At 43.3% G+C, this 17,166-nt stretch overlaps 1 protein-coding gene across 1 annotated transcript in view; it reads right to left on the bottom strand.

Moving 5' to 3' along the window:
* Positions 1–16,256, bottom strand: part of HEATR1 (HEAT repeat containing 1) — a gene marked incomplete at its 3' end in the record, with an annotated part of 95,092 nt that extends 78,836 nt beyond the window's left edge. The window contains 4 exon segments of the mRNA XM_078766309.1: positions 2,434–2,575; positions 6,719–6,935; positions 14,943–15,097; positions 16,160–16,256. Of these exon segments, the coding sequence (XP_078622435.1) occupies positions 2,434–2,575; positions 6,719–6,935; positions 14,943–15,081 (498 nt within the window).
* Positions 16,257–17,166: the final 910 nt, after the last annotated feature.

Raw genomic sequence — 17,166 nt, 5'->3', positions numbered from 1 at the left:
CCTCTTGTCTTCCTTTTCCCCACAATTTGCCCTAGGTCACCTCCCATCTGCTTGGAAATCTACCAACATCACTACACCATATAAAAAGTTGTAAAAATGGATGACCTCAACAACAGACCTATTGGCTTACTCTCAATCATCAGCATGGTCATGGAATCCTTCATCGCAGTTGACAAAAAATCCTTCATTTTTTCAATGGCCTCATCTCTGATCACCAATTTGGGTCCAGACCAAGTCACCACCTTGGACATGCAACCTCTACTCACCCAACAATGAAAGGAGACCCTCAATGTCATGATCAGGGTCGTTTCTCTGGACATACTGTATCTCATGTTTTTTACATAGTCTGGCATCCTACCTTACTCTCCAAGTGTCTGCCTATGGCATCCAAGGCCAACTCCACACATGGCTTACTGACTTCCTCTATTCTAGTAGCCAACATGTGGCTTTCAACGGAATTCTTTCATCCCCTCTCCTTGTCAAGGCTAGAGTGCCCTAAAGCATTGCTTTAGGCCCAGTCCTATTCCTTATCTTCATTAATGATCTCTTTGATCTCTGGAAAATCCTCTATCTAATTGCTGATGACTCCACCCTCTGTCGTGACATCACTCATCCTTCAGGCAGGCAGGCTACAGCCTCTTCCATGTCTTCAGAACTTGAAAAAAAAAATCACAAGCTGGTCAAACACTTGGAATTTGTCTTTGAATCTTGACAAATCTCACACGCTCTTCAAAAGGACCGTGTGAAAACTCCCCCCTTCCCCACCGGCTATCTACTTTCTTAACAATTCTCTTAAGTTCAGTCTCAAACTCCTAAGTCTATCAGCCATGATCTTTCTTCGGCAAACCACACTTCAAAGTTGACCTCCAAAACCAGCCGCCGACTGGGCATCCTCCTTAGTACATAGTCCTTCCTTGGCACAGCTTAACTCCTATCCATCTACAAGGCCTTCATCTGCAGCTTGGTGGAGTACTGCTCTCCCCTCTGGGCTGGCTGCCTGCTTAACATCTTGCTCAGTTGACGCTGTGGAAACCAAGACCTTCAAGATTATCGGAATCTCCGGCGATGAATTTGAGTCTATGGGCCTTTCACTTTCCCATCATAGACAGGTCTGTGGTCTCTCTGCCCTCCACCACCTCCTTCTGCTCTTGCACCCTCAGCCCATTCCGTTCTTTGTCCTCCCTTAGGTTCCTGCAGCATGCACGGTCCACCACCAAACAACTCCTGGTGAAGCTACCTAATTCCAGAATTTCTGCTTACCTCTACTCATTTGTTCCTTCTCCCTCCTATGCTACCCCCCCCCCCCCCCCCCCCGCCCACCCCGCTCCACGCTTGTGGAAGCAACTTCCACATTCTCTTCAATCTCACTCTTTCCTCCAGATCTTCAAGACAGCTGCTCATCAACATTTCAGAACGTCCCCAATCCAAAACTATGATCTTTTCTACCCTCGTTAACAACCCCCTACCACCACCCCAATCCCTCCTTCCAAACGTCCAGTTTTTTTTTTCTTTCTTCCTGAGAGCTTCCTTCTGTATCTATATTGCCCACCCCATGCATCCTTCCCTACCCCTCATTCCTGCCCACACCCATTGGTTTGTCCAAGTCTCCCTCCACTTTGTCCTTCAACTCAGCTGTTAGTATCTTCCCCCCCCCCCGCCCCCCCCCCCCCCCCCACTTTCTCTGTACCGTTTCTTTTGTCCTGTTGCGTCCTGAGCCGTACAGTATTCTCGCTCCTCCGCGAGCCTGGACAATGTGTACAACAAGGAGAACCTCCACACTCCCTGCAATCAGCCACAATAGTGTCACTTGTTCCTCAGAAAGTTTTATAAAATGTATTATGTGTTCTAAACACACGCAGCCTCCCCGTCTCATTCGTGTATTCCTAACCTCTTGCCTCGACTACTGTAATCGCCTCTTTTATTATCTCCCTCTATCTTCTTTTCACCGGCTACGTCCGACCAAAATTCCTCCACCAGTTGAGTTCTCCACACATCCCCACTCACTACAAAATATTAATTATCTCCCCTCCCCTCCCCTTCCCTTCCCTTCTATCTCCATCTCATCCGCTCCACTCTATGACAACTGGTATTCTCATCACCCACCCCCTCTCCCTCTCCCTTTCCCTCAAGCTCAACCTCCCCCTCCCACCCCCCCCCCCCCCTCCGGAATAGCAATGCCACCTAGCGTCTTTATGCCTTACCCTCTGGCAATCCCTGCTCGTCTCCCTCCACCAAAAGAACTCCCTTCCCTGTTCCAATTTATCACTGACAAAAGCTTTTCTCTCCAATCTATTCCCTGCCACCCTACCTAGTTACATCACATTTCTTGTCATACCATGTACAATGTGTCGATGGTTGAAGGCGCTGTAGAAAACAAATTAATGCTGATGAATCTAATGATAAAGAAAGCTCATCGTGCTTCCACATTATTACCTGCAGAGGAAAGAGCCAATGCCAGCGGTGGGTAGGATCCTTGATGCGTAGCAGCTGGACAACACGAACAAACTGTGGGCTTTCATGAAATGGAATGGCACATGCCAGGAGAGAATTCTCGTTGTACCGATGGATGTGAAATCTGCAATGCCACAGAACCAGGTACAGGTAAAGGTAAAGCTGTGTAATCGGGTATTTTACCAACAGTCACACTTTAATAACCGGCAGTAATCAATGTTGCCAGTAGGCTCTCATAGCAGCACTACTGTAGACCTTCTTGGTGTTCACCAGTTGTATTGCTAAAGTCTGCCCAGCTGAGAAAATTATACGTTCATCACTTTCATAATGCAGACTAGCAAGGGTACCAAGCGTTGCTCGAGGGGGGGGGGGGGGGGGTATGTGTGTGTGTGTGTGTGTGTGTGTGTGTGTTGGGGTGGGGTGTGTGTGTGTGTTGGGGTGGGGTGTGTGTGTGTGTTGGGGTGGGGTGTGTGTGTGTGTTGGGGTGGGGTGTGTGTGTGTGTTGGGGTGGGGTGTGTGTGTGTGTGTGTGTGTTGGGGTGGTGTGTGTGTGTGTGTGTTGTGTTGGGGTGGGGTGTGTGTGTGTGTGTTGGGGTGTGTGTGTGTGTGTGTAGGGGGGATGTGTGTGTGTGTGTGGGGGGATGTGTGTGTGTAGGCAGGGGGGTGGGGGGGTTGGTGTGTGTGTGTGTGTGTGTGTGTGTGTGTGTGTGTGTGTGTGTGTGTGTGTGTGTGTGTGTGTGTGTGTGTGTGTGTGTGTGTGTGTGTGTGTGTGTGTGTGTGTGTGTCAGGGTTATATCCAAGGGCGTTGTGTCAAAGCATGTCCAATGAAAGTGGGGTTGTATCAAAAGTGGGGTTGTATCAAAAGTGGGGTTGTATCAAAAGTGGGGTTGTATCAAAAGTGGGGTTGTATCAAAAGTGGGGTTGTATCAAAAGTGGGGTTGTATCAAAAGTGGGGTTGTATCAAAAGTGGGGTTATATCAAAAGTGGGGTTGTATCAAAAGTGGGGTTGTATCAAAAGTGGGTGCGAGTCAACCGGTCATCACTGCCAGCAGTTTTAAAGTGGCAGTTCTAGTTATTATTATTATTCCTATTTCTCAGATTTATTCCTATTTTTTTTATTCCCATTTATTCCTACCTTCGAAAATCTCTGATTTATTCCTATTTTATAAGTAAAGTGAACATTTTCCATAAAAAACGAGTGTTTTCCCCACCTCTTCCCATTATCAAACGAAAACCGACAGTTTTCCCTACTACGATGCCACCCAAAAAGCGGCCAAATTTCGGAAAGTCGCCTGCAGCCCTCCATATGCAGACACGAAGAGAACTGAAGCACGGACAGATGCAGAACATCAGCAGGAACTTCAAACCCTGGCACGCAGGCGATCAGCTCTTATAGACCAAGAGATACTCGAGGAAAGACAGTCACGACTCCAAGAAAACGCTGCCAGACGAAGAGCTGAAAGGCAGCAGGAAGCACTAGAACAGAGGCAGTCTCGCCTCCAAGAACAGGTCTTCCGACAGTCAACTCGACGGCAGGAGGAAACTCCAGATGAACGTCAGACAAGGCGTCAAAGAGATAGGACAAGTCATGCTGAGGTAAGATCTCGACCATTCACTACGCAACAGTGGTACCAAGGTGCTTTCAACTATGATCCAAGCCATGATTATGCATCACACGAATTAGTGACCATTGGTTCCATGTCTAAGATTTGTGACAAGTGTAGCGCCAAAAAGTGGGATAAAGAAACACCAGGCATGTGTTGCACTAATGGCAAAGTTCAGCTGACTATGCTTCCTGAACCACCTGAGCCACTTAAGGATCTTCTTCTTGGCACCACTCCAGAGTCCAAACATTTCCTTCAGAATATTCGGAAATACAATTGTGCCTTTCAAATGACGTCATTCGGCGCCAATGTCATCACAGAGGGAGGATTCATGCCAACATTCAAAGTTCAGGGACAGATTTACCACAGGATGGGATCCCTCCAGCCTCTACCAAATGAACAGCCTCGGTATTTGCAGATATACTTTGTTGGAGATCTTCAACAACAGGCCCCGAGTAGATACAACAGCAACCAGGTTACAAGATTTGATTTAATTTTGAAGATGCAATAAATGCTTCATTCAAGTAACAGCTCTGTCGAAAGTTTTAAATATGCCCTTGAGAATGCTCCTACCCTGGAATTTCAGATCATCATTGATGCTGACAAAAGACCATCCGGTGAGCATGCACGCCGATTCAATGCTCCAGCACGTAATGAGGTGGCTGTCATTATGACTGGCCAAGAATATGGCAGAAGAGACATTGTCCTCAAATGTCGTGACAACAACCTTAACTTCATCAGTGAAACCCATAGATCTTACGATGCCCTCCAGTATCCTTTGCTCTTCGTGAATGGAGAAGATGGCTACCACTTTAATATTCCACAGGCTGGTACAAACTCAACAAAAACTGTCTCTTGCATGGACTTCTATGCTCATCGCTTTATGGTTCGTGGCAATTCCTTTAACCTAATTCATCGAAGTTAGAACCTCTTCCATCAATTCGCTGTGGACATGTATGCAAAGATTGAAGCAGAGTGGTTGCATTACATCAGGATCCACCAAAAATAATTAAGATCTGACTCCTACATACACTTGCGAGACGGAATGTACAATGATGTGGCTGGAGGAGAGCTTGGCCAACTCTGCATCCTACCATCAAGCGTTACAGGCAGCCCCAGATACATGCATGAAAGAACTCAAGATGCAATGACATATGTCCACATTCATGGGCGACCTGATCTCTTTATCACATTTACTTGCAATCCAACATGGAAAGAAATCCAGGATGAGCTACTTTGCGGACAAACACATTTTCACAGACATGACCTCACTGCCAGAGTATTCCGTCTCAAAGTGGCGAAATTAATGGACCTTATCACCAAATCACATATTTTTCGATCAGTACATTGCCACATGTACACCATCGAATGGCAAAAAAAAGGATTGCCTCATGCACACATTCTAATCTGGCTTTCCTCGAAAATTCATGCCAACCAACTCGTAAACCAAATTCCCATGAAACCTCCCGAGCAAAGCTGGGTACTTCTGCTAGTTTATAAGATAATAAACCAAAATTGAAAATAACAAGTGTTCATTGAACACCTTACCCCATGCAGTCTTGAGAAAAAGGACATGGGAAGGGTCTTTTTAACCCCTGCATTGCATGTTTGACTAAACAAACAGTGCTAGGTGACACCATTTTTGTCTGAATGCTGAATGGCCCAGTTACTCTGCCCTCAGCGCATACGACAGCATAAATAGTTTTACAATGTGTACTGCGAAACGGGTTTTTGAAAGCCCAAAGGTGGCGATTTGTGTTCTCAAGTGTTCAAGTATAATTCAGTCTAATTAAAATAAGGGTTTTAAAGGCTTTAGAAAAAAGAAAAAAAAACTTTACCACCATTGACGCACCGTCTTTTACACCGCCTTATTTAACACGTTAAATTAGTTGTATATGCCCGTTGTTTGTGGCCTTATTGACGCCCTTAAACATAGTCTGTATAGTTTCCTGTTTGGAATGATTTTCAATTTCAGTTGACTGACAAACAGGCAGACAGACTAAATATATATATTACCTTACTCCTCCCTGCACATGCGTGATTGGGATGAGATTTCATACATCGTGCCAATTTCAGAGGCAAAGTACTGGTAAACTGCAGGTTCATGTTCCAATTTGTGTTCAACGGTGTTCAATGTAAAATTAAATTGTAATGAGAATGGCACTCGGTACAGCGCATATCTCCGCCAGTGGAGCATGCTGAACAGTTTACGTTTTGTAGCCGATCGATAGGCCGGATCTGCATCCGGACCTCAACCAAAATCTAAGCAACTTGCTCTTGTCACAAACCCAATCTGTCCGCCAAATTTCGTCCGAATACGTCCAAAACTTTGAGATATCCTGCTCACAGACCAAAAAAAAAAGACAAACAGGGGTGAAAACATAACCTCTGTCCACCTTTGGTGGCGGAGGTGGTTAAGTTAAGTGGTTCAATGATCCTAGACTGACGTCTGTAAGCAGGCAAACAGACAGAGTGAACCAATATTGCTTAACCCTGCTTTTCACTTCACGTACGTGGGGTAAAAATTGATTCTCAACATACCTTTGAAAGTTGCATTTTTGAGCAATTGAAATTAAACGCTTCCTCAAAAAACGATTTCAATTCATTAGTATCGAAGCAGAATAACGGGCAACCATCAAGTCATATGGAGGTTCAATAACATACCTGTTAACCAACCACTCGAGGCATTTCTGTGCAGGTTTCAGGAGAAAGAAGGGTGAAAGACGAGTGAGAAAGAGCTCAATTCTTTCATCCAGGTACTTGTTGGCCTCTCGTCCTTGCACACTCCTTTCCAGGCCAATTGCAGCAGTACTGAAAAGGCTCTTTCCAAAGTTGGAAAAAAATGGGTCGATGCTCACGAGCTGCTCCAAGCCAGTGCACCCTGAATTGAATGAAACAACAGCTTTAGATTCACAAGCAGATTGCCAAATCTTGATTTGTTCTTCCCAGACTATAAATCATTGGGGTATCATATGCAATAATTACACGAGTGAGAAATCCGTTTTAGAAAGCTTGCAATTAGCAAGTTAGTTTTATTTAATTGCAGAGATGAATAGACAAACCAGTGGTGGTTCAAATGCAGCCTGCAGCTGTTGGGTGCATTATTTTCTGGAGGTGTGCCGCCAACGCGGCTGATGCCGCGTGCCACCAACTCCACCCCCTCCCCTCCCCCCACCCATTACCAGCAAGCTAGTACTCATTTTGCCGACTTCAGAAGGAAGACAAGCTGAGTCAACCCACATAGTATTATTCAAATGGCATGACAGGGGCTCAAACTCTAGACCCTAAGATCTCAAGCAAGTTATATTTTTTATGGGATATTGCCCGCCACAAAGCCAGAAGGCCACTCGAGGTGGGGACTACACAAAGAAAACAAAAGCAGAACAACCAGCCCCTTGGATTGAAACAAGACATGTAAAAAGTAGTCTTCACAGAACAAAAAAGGACTGGGAGGGGTTAGCTAGTCTGCTCCGAGACAACAGTGCCTCTACCCCCATTAAACACACTTCAAAAATCACATTGAGCAACACCTTAATCACCTTAACCATTAAGCAACACCAAGCTTTTGACAAACCAGTAATGGTGCCTGAACTTTGCAGATGAAGCTGCTGTAGCAGGGTTCATATAAACAAAACCAAGCATTGGTTGCAAATCAGTAAAGAGAAAAAAGGCCTGGCTGACGAAAGCAAAATTAAGAAACATACTTAAATTAAATTATTATAGAGTAAAAATTAACTGCAGAGTGAGATTGAGGAAAACCAAAACAAACACTACAGGAAAGTGAAAATGAGACCTGAGATGGGAAGAAAGGTGTGCCAGGCCATAAACCACCATGGAAGGCCACCAAGAGTGGAAATGAGATGTTTCCTACTGTCAGGCAGCAATTGCGGCCCACCAAGGAAACCCGGTGCAGGTTACAAAACTGTACCTGTGGAGATGTTGCCATCGTTTTTCAGAGTGAAATGAGCAATTTGACATGGTGATTGTGACATAGTTGTTGTGGACATCATGACATCATCATGTTGCCATCATGACACTTACAGAGCAACAGCAATGGTGATTCTAGCAACACCAAGAATATTGATAACCCAAGCTGAAGTCATAAGAAAGGGAAACAGTAAAACTTGATGTGGACAACTATTACTACCACTGTAAAAGTAAAAATTGACTTTGAAAGAACTACTGCGATTAAGAAGAAAGAGCAGAAAATAAACTGTGGGAGGAACTAAGTGGAGTTTTGAGATCAAGACGAGAAAACATCCCAATGAAATGACAAAAGCAATCAGGTGTATGGCAAAATGGCAGAAGAAAGGAAAAGTGAAAAAACAATTCATGGAAACTCTTCCAAATCAAGTAGGTTATAATAAGTGCACCAGTGGAATATATCAAAAATAAAAAGGCCGAAATGGATCCAGTTATTGCATACTAGTGTGGAACAAAATAATATGCCATGTGGTGAAGTAACATTGCACTTACTGTTTGTTACACATACACCAAATAAAAACAAGACCGAAAGTCTAACAGCGGCGTAGCCAGGCTTGTAAAATATTATAAACCACAAACGCATCGGATTCGCTTTTTAAACAGTCGCTAATGCTGCTTATAACATGAAACAAAGATATTTGGAGGAATCCAGACATTCATGAGGTAGGTTTTACTTACAGAACTGAGGGAAGATCTACTGTAATCTATATTATACCCCATAAGGGTTGGGTACATACCGTTTTGTTGGAAGAGACGTAACGCCGATGCTTTCGATATTTGATGGTCATTTTAACAATCGGTTTGTTTGTGTTTCACACTGAATGAAAAACGTCAAGGTAGAGCATGGCGATTGTGATATACGAAAGGTTCGACGATATGTTTGGCATGAACGGCATACAAGTCAAAATGGCGGTGTGTGGAGTGTCAGCCGCCGTACCGCCATAATGACAGATGTAATCACATCACCCTGTCAAGTGACCAGATCCTCAGCTCTGATTGGTATACGTTTGAGGGGACATACATACATACATACATACATTGCTTTAGACGGCTTTGCCCTATCGGCTACGCCATAAAAATCACAACTTTTTCTTCTTCTTCTTTAACAACCACTATTATGCCACCTTGTGGGGTTGGCCGAGGGAAGCTTGGCACAAGCCTTCACGAACCGGCTGGCCAGGCCTGACATTCGCCTAGTTAGGGCAGGAATTGGGAATTTGGCCATGGTGCCGGCGATACTCGCCGACTCTTTGCGAAGGACACCATGGGATCTTTAACGTCCACCAACAAATGCTGGCATACAGGACTCCGGGTTTAACGTCCATCCGAGGGACGGCGCGCACACACATTGATGAATCCGCCTGCCTGTGAAACAGTGAACTGACAGTTTATAGCTGGGTCGGGATTTGAACCCAGGAAAGACAGCTTAGAGGCGAGTGTGCGTACCTCTAGGGCATCCTGCCAACCATAAGGCCAAAAATATATATTTCCAGTCTCTGGTCAGCGCGCGCATCGATTTTGACCCTGCGCGTCAACAATTTATTTTTTTTCAAATTTCCAACGGTACCTACAACAGCACGCGCCGTCTATATAATATAGAGCACATCATAAATTAAAGACCACATTAAACATAAACAATGCCGCGCCGCCTCAAGTATTCGCGCCCGCGCGGGAATTGCGCTGCCGGATCACAACACATGGATATTAAAATGGCGGTGTTGTGAAAACTCGGACAAACATTGCGAGTCAAATTAGTTATTTTGTGGTCTAAATATGCCGCTTATTTCTGTATCTCTTGTTTGTGGAGTGAAAACTCTTCGACCTTTCGGCATTGTATCGTGTGATGGCTCGGCAATTCTTTATGTGTACGAATCGGTGTGCGATGGGACTCTGGCCTCCGGCAGTGCTGATCAATTTGTCCTGGACGCAGAACACGCTGGATCGAAGGTCACTGCGATGGTTGGATTATCCCCCGGCGGATTTTTCCAAGCTATCCCCCTTACGGAACAAGTTAGTGACTGTCTGGAATTCGGGAAGTATTTTAAATTCGTGGTAGACATGCCAGTTGTTCAAAAGAGGGCCGCGGTGACTAATGCTTTTGAACTCATGATGCAGTCTACCAAAGAAAAAAACCTGCCCCGTGCCCGAGACACGACACGAAAAAATGCGAAGTTCGAACTTTACAACTCCATCCTAACGTTTTTGCGTGCCGGTGACCTCGGTTGGAGGAGGGAACCTACACCTTGGAGAACATTTTGTGGGGGTTCTCTACGATACACTTTGGATGTTAGACCCCCATAGACCAACCCTGCAACAGCAGCTGTGTGGAGTTCCTCACATTTTTGACTCTTTTATGGGATTTAATGACCCTAGAAAGCATAAGCACTTGCCACAGCGACTCAACCATGATGAATTGGTGACACTATCACAGCAGCTCTTCAACATTTTAGAACAGGTATGAACATCATGATCAAAATCACCATCCTATAAATCCCTAGCTATATAATATGATTTGCCAATACCTGATTCACTGTCTGCTCTAGCTACGTGAGTCAGGCATGCAGAATGAACTGGTGTGAATGGTTAGAGGGTGCAAATTCTGTGTTAATTTTTTATATTGATTTATTTTCAGCCATGGTTGAAAAATGATGAATGGAGAGAGATGTTTTGTGGTTTGAAATCTCTGGCTTTGGCGATGAACAAGTATGCTGAATACATGAAGAAGAAAAGTGAAGAGAAAAGTTTGAACCAGAGCCTTTCAAAACCGGTATGTACATGTACAAGATTGTATGTGATTGCACAATATCTACATCATCATGATTTTAGTGGTACAAATATATTGGGTATATTTATTTAATAAATTAAAATGCAAAAATATTTAAATTGTTAAGAATTTTATTAAAGAAATAAAATATAGCTGTTGCAAATATTCTTAGTTTTGTATATTTTTTGCAGGTTCGTCCTACTGAAGAGTGTACAAGTATGCTGGTCCTGCCGTCGCATACGTCTCAAGTGCCATTTGTCCGAAAATTTCAATTGTTGATCGAGAAGATTCGGGATTTGGAGGACTTCATTCCAGTTTTTGTGAATGACTTTTTATCACTTGATAGGAAAATATGATATGAAGAATTGACAACTGAAAAAACATGGACTTGCATTCCCTACTGTTTTATACACACATACTCCAGGTGGAAATGTTAGTAATTTTCATTTCATTTGGAAAGTCCCTGAAATGTCAACAGCTTCCTGTGATGCCATCATGTCCAAATCTGTGTGTGTGTCACAATCAGTCCAAAACCAATTGCCCCAGTTCCATACAAGGCAGATGCATAGAGAGTTTCTCTCTGTGTTTGACAAAATTGCTCAGACCAAACCCTGTTATTTGAGGGAGATGTACAAAAAACTTAAAGGGGACTGCACATCTGCACACGATGCAAATACTGCTGTCATAGACAAACGTGTTAAGCAGTTTCTCGAGCTTGGTGACCCAGATATTGTTATTGACCTGAAGGAGCACAACCCAGGGAGGCCATCAAAGTATGAGCCTTTTTGGGTAGAAGTTGAGAAATATATGGAGAATGTTGTAGAAACTGCAGTACAGGAAAGACGTCATGGAACTGTGACATACTTGGCAACAGCTATGTCTGTCCCAAATCTACTTGAATGTGTTTCAAAGGAGTGTCCTCCAGATGTTCCCATACCATCACCGCAGTGGCTCCAATTACAGTTCTGGCCAAAAAACCCAACATCAAAGGCATCTCTGCAGTACACAGGCCACCTTAAAATCAAATTTATGATACAGCAGAAGCAGTTGTGCAAAGAACATCAGGACACCCACTATGCATCTGCTTTGTTTCGATATCAAAAGGAGATGGCTGTCATGCTGCGAGGACATTCAGAAATGCTGTGTGTTGATGACAAACAAAGTGAAAGTTGGTGAACCTGGACAACCAGTTGCCACAGTCGAGAGGGGCAAGAAAGTTCTGATAGGCCTGAACCAGTCCTTTGAGGCGTCGGACCATGACTTTACCAAGATGACCTTGACACCGAGTGTAGTCCTTCAGATTGACATTCCAGAGACTATAGAGGGCAGTTTTTACCAGGGTCAAGTCTACACTGCCTTGAAGGATTCCGTTTTCCAGTCCTCCTCACCCTTACGCCATGCCACAGAGATGATAAAGATTCTTAAAGGTGGTGAAGAACCATTGAAGTAAGTGATGTTCTTGTATTCTGATGGTGGTCCAGACCACAGAGTAAACTACCTCTCGGTACAGCTGTCACTCATTGCATTATTCCTTTAGGGTGATTTTGATGCCGTCATTGCAGTACGAACACCACCTGGCCATTCCTGAAAAATCCATGTGAGCGAATCATGTCGATTTTGAATTTAGCTCTGCAGGCTGTTGGAGTCATGCGCCAGGAAATGTCACCAGAAATAGAGGCTTTGCTAGCCAAGTGCAATAGTGTTACAGACATCCGTACAGCTGCCACAAAGGATCCAGCCCTCAATGACTCACTGTCTGATAGCCTCCAGGACACCATCTGCCTGATATCATCCCTGTTCCGCCAGTTAAAGTTGAAGGACGTCCCCTTTAAATCGTTTAGTCCTGCCACTCGTGATGAAATAGATGCCCATCATGACCATGTCCACCAGATCAATGCAGATTTGCCCCCAAAAGCCACCATGAAAGTTCTAAACAAATCAGATAGTCTGAAGAACTTCTTTGACAAGCACTGCCAAGTCAGACACTACAGTTTCTGTGTCAAGAAGTGTTCTGATCCTGGATGTCAATTCCACAAAGCCCCAAGACTGCCAGAAGCTGAGTTTGAAAAGCTCCATCACCTTCATGATCCCATCATGGCTGCTGATTGACTCCACAACAAGGGGTTTACTGAAGTGTATGGAACTCCGACAACTGAACGTGATCGCCCATCACTCAAAGAAGGATAACAGATGGCCCATGGACTACCCTTTAATCCATCCGCGCAAACGTCAGCACGTGTCAAAAGAACAGTTTCTTGTCAGGAGTGTGATAAACCTAGGGTTCTGCATGCAGCACGAAAGCTAAAACAGGAGCAACTAGATCAGCTGGATGCTGCCCTGAGTCGAGTTGACTACACTTGTGGGACAGACCTTGAAGACTTTGTGCCACATGATTTAGATCCCGAGGGAAAGCATATTTTGAAGAGAGTGTTTGTGAGGAATGACTTGCAATGTGTTCAGCCAGTTGAGGTGAGCTACTATTCTTCTGAGGTGTTCGCAGCAGTCTGTCATTATGCATCGGGAGATGATTTGCTGAGTGGACCTGAAGCTCAGGACATATACCCAATATGTCACACCTACAAAGCTACTCCAACGAAGTCAACCATTCTGAAAAGAAAAAGGAAGTTTATAAACTTCTAATATTTGACTAACAGTCAAATAGAAAGAAGTCTTTGAAGCAAAATACTTGTTGGTATTTGCAGTGATGGGGAGGAATGGTTTCTAGCCTTTGCGACTTGCTTGCTGCAGAAAAATTAAGACTTTGTATTGATACATGTACTTGAAATGAACATGATGAAGGAACAATAGGCCTCTCTTGCATTTTTTCATTTATGTATCACTCCCGTCAGTATTTTAATTTTCACCACGACTTGCTTACAAGATCTGCATCTTTTTGCATGTATAAGTTTTGTCATACACATAATTTTTACCTGGTATAAAGCTATGTTTTCATACTTGCTTTTCCATCTGCACACTTGTGAACGTGTATTGAAAAATGTTTTTCACATCTGATCCATATTTCAAACTGACTTTGATCTATACCTAGTTTGTACTGACACTATTTTCATACAGTCCTCCTAAATAGGGATCAGTGCTGGTGGTTTAAGTCACCCAGCATGATCAACAATACATCACAGGTGAGGGGTATTGGGCATCTTGAAAATGCTGCTACCTTGCCTACTTGTAGAAATAGTATAACAAGGTATTCACACCATGTTTGTTTTTTTTTTTTTTTAACTACTTGTTTACCAACCATGCAAGTCAGTCTATAATATGCTTGAAGAACCGAATGATTTTCAGAATAAATACATTTTAAAATAACTTATTAAGCTTGTGTTCATTATTTACAAAAAGGCCGACCTGTCCCATTGGATGTCTTTACTTTCTCTCTGGATGGTGCCACGGCAGATGAGGAGGACCGCAAGGCATGATAACACAAAAAAACAACACCTTTATATGTGCAATCCATGCTTTTCAAAAAAAAACCAAAAAAAAAACCTGCATCGCCACATCAATTCTGGAACTTTGGTCTGACCAGAGACCAGCAATATAATTTTTTCGGGTGAATCATCACACCATGAAGCATGTTGCTTTGGAGCTCTGTAAATTTTTATAGTTTGAATTTTAAAGGTGAACCAACAGATGCACCAAAATGTTCAAATGATCGATATGGAGTCATGGAATCAATTAGGAAAGGTCAACTTCGATACACATGCAAGGTCACCCCCATGCACCTGCTCTCTTGAACAAAGATTGAAATGATAACCAGGGGGGAATTGGATCAGCCATAGTGATTGTGTCATCACATGCCAGCCATGTTCCAGATATAGAGTACGTAAATATATCAAAATGTAACATTTCCTCACAAAGAGCAAGGAAATTGTTTGTAATCAGAGAAAACATACTGAAAATAGCCACTCAATTGTGGAAGGCAGACATTGATAAAGAAGCCTATTCCTGAGATTGAACACCAATGAGGTTTTCTTGAAATCAAATCCAAAGATTCATGACATTACATGCTTCTCCCAATGTCAATTGCATATACTCGCACAAAGTTTCATTTAAAAAGGTTTTAAAATGTGCCTGTAATTACACTTTTTGATATTTGACCTTTTGACCGAGCCCCACGAGACGGCCTACCGATTGCAAAGATCGTTTCCCTGTCTTTCTCTGCAGCCTCCGCAGGTAAGAAGAGCAGCGATTGTGTTCTGCGACCAGTGTGTTCCGCCGGGGCTCCTGGCAAAGCCAGGCGCTGCAGTTGGTGCGCCAAGGAAGTCATGGGGCCTAAAAATTGGCTTGGGATTGACCATAAAAGCAAGATAATATCAGATATCATAAAATCTTCATGCAAAGATGAGGAAAATCAAATAAACTTCCAGCTAACACACGTTACACATTTCACCTTTGTTAGTAGTGCCGAAGCGGAGTGAACAAGGCATTGCAGCATTAGGCGGTCACTTACAAACACGTTCCGGGAGTAAACCATCCGGGTATCATCACGAGTATATAGTTCTGCGATGTAATTTCTTGTTATTTAGTGATTTATCAATGTCGTTTGAAAGAAATGCTGAAAAAGTATGTTAAATTCGACAGAAACAACGACCTTTTGAACCATTATTCATGAGTAAGAACCAATGTGAAAGGTTGTGTGCACAGTTTGGATGTATGAAGTGAGTGAACCCCACGGTTAAAACACCGTGCACTCCAGGAGCGATAGGTTACTGCCATAGGTGTGTGTGTATGTGTGTATGTGTGTATGTGTGTATGTGTGTATGTCTGTGTGTGTGTGTGTGTGTGTGTGTGTGTGTGTGTGTGTGTGTGTGTGTGTGTGTGTGTGTGTGTGTGTGTGTGTGTGTGTGTGTGTGTGTGTAAGACAAATTATGTAATATGTCATGTCATAAAAGTTGTCATGTCATGTCAAAATTATGTCATAAAAAGTGTTATCACCGTTTCAAAGTCAAATAATTAGTTTATTTCCTTCTCCCCACCCCTAGTGCAGGTGAAAGATAGGGGGGTGGGGGGTAGGGGTTGTGGGGGGGGGGGACAGATTGCTTGTTACACACACACACACACACACACACACACACACACACACACACACACACACACACACACACACACACACACACACACACACACACACACACACACACACACACACACACACACACACACACACACACACACACACGTGGATACATCGAGACCTGGGAAGACGCCGCTCCACCTTCTGAACCCAGCATTTGGAGATAACGACACACGGACACACGGACACACGGACACACGGACACACGTACACACGTACACACGTACACACGTACACACGTACACACGTACACACGTACACACGTCAGTACCTTGGCTTGTTAACGCTGAACCTCGCCAAAGCCTTTCACCACAACACGTGTGTAAAAGGCTTGAAAAAGCAACTTCCGCAATTACTTTGTATCATCTTAAAAAGTTGCATTTTTCTTCCAGCCCAATGTTTCATTGTAAATAATTACACTTGCTTTATAAACATTTTATAAGTAGGTCATAAAAATAAAATTCAAGACAAACCGTGTGAACAACGCAGTGCAATCTATACACCGCTTAGTCTACCTATTTTACCGACTAAATAATTGGGTCGTTTTCACGGAAGGAAATTAATTTCACAAATTGTCACAAGCTCGGCAATTGTGTCACAAATTATGTCACGTCTAAAAGACCAATTATTATAAACGGTAATAAAACCAGGCACAGTTAGTTATCAGGTCTTGGTGGTATTAAAAACAAAACTTAACATTTACACAACCATTGTCTACTCCGCCATGGCGCTCACTACGCTAAATGTATCTTGTCTCGGAATAATAAACAAATGGAGTTTTTCATTTAGGAGAGCTCCTCTACAAATCTTTAACGCTGTTGTGAATCTCACTCGTGTGTGTTAGATAAAAAACTACAGCTCAGCAGAAATCAATCGAATTGTGTCACAAAATTAAACTAGCTGGTATTCAAAGAATACTCTGTGCAGTCTTGAGAAGGACTTTGTGCAGCCAACTCTTCTGTTTTTCAAGGGGTTTTTTTTTTGATCCAATATGGCTACCAGACCTGTGACTGATGATGTCACTTTTATCAAACTATATTTCCCATGGGTAGTTGATCAATTAGTTAAAGATTTGCATTGATCGGTTAAGCAGTTTAAGAGGAGAATATTTTCAAAGATTTATGCTATATAATTTTTTTTTTAATGATGACGTCATCGGGCACGTGGTTCGACCGCCATCTTGGAAAAACTGAAATACGTTGCCCCTCCATATCTCTGAAAGCGCTGCATCTTACTATAATTCACCAAATGTCCATCTGTCTGTCCGTTTGAAGGTAC

Source organism: Myxine glutinosa, chromosome 12, assembly GCF_964187855.1.
Source record: "Myxine glutinosa chromosome 12, kmMyxGlut1.1, whole genome shotgun sequence".
NCBI lineage: Eukaryota > Metazoa > Chordata > Myxini > Myxiniformes > Myxinidae > Myxine > Myxine glutinosa.
This window is presented reverse-complemented; position numbering and strand designations above follow the sequence as displayed.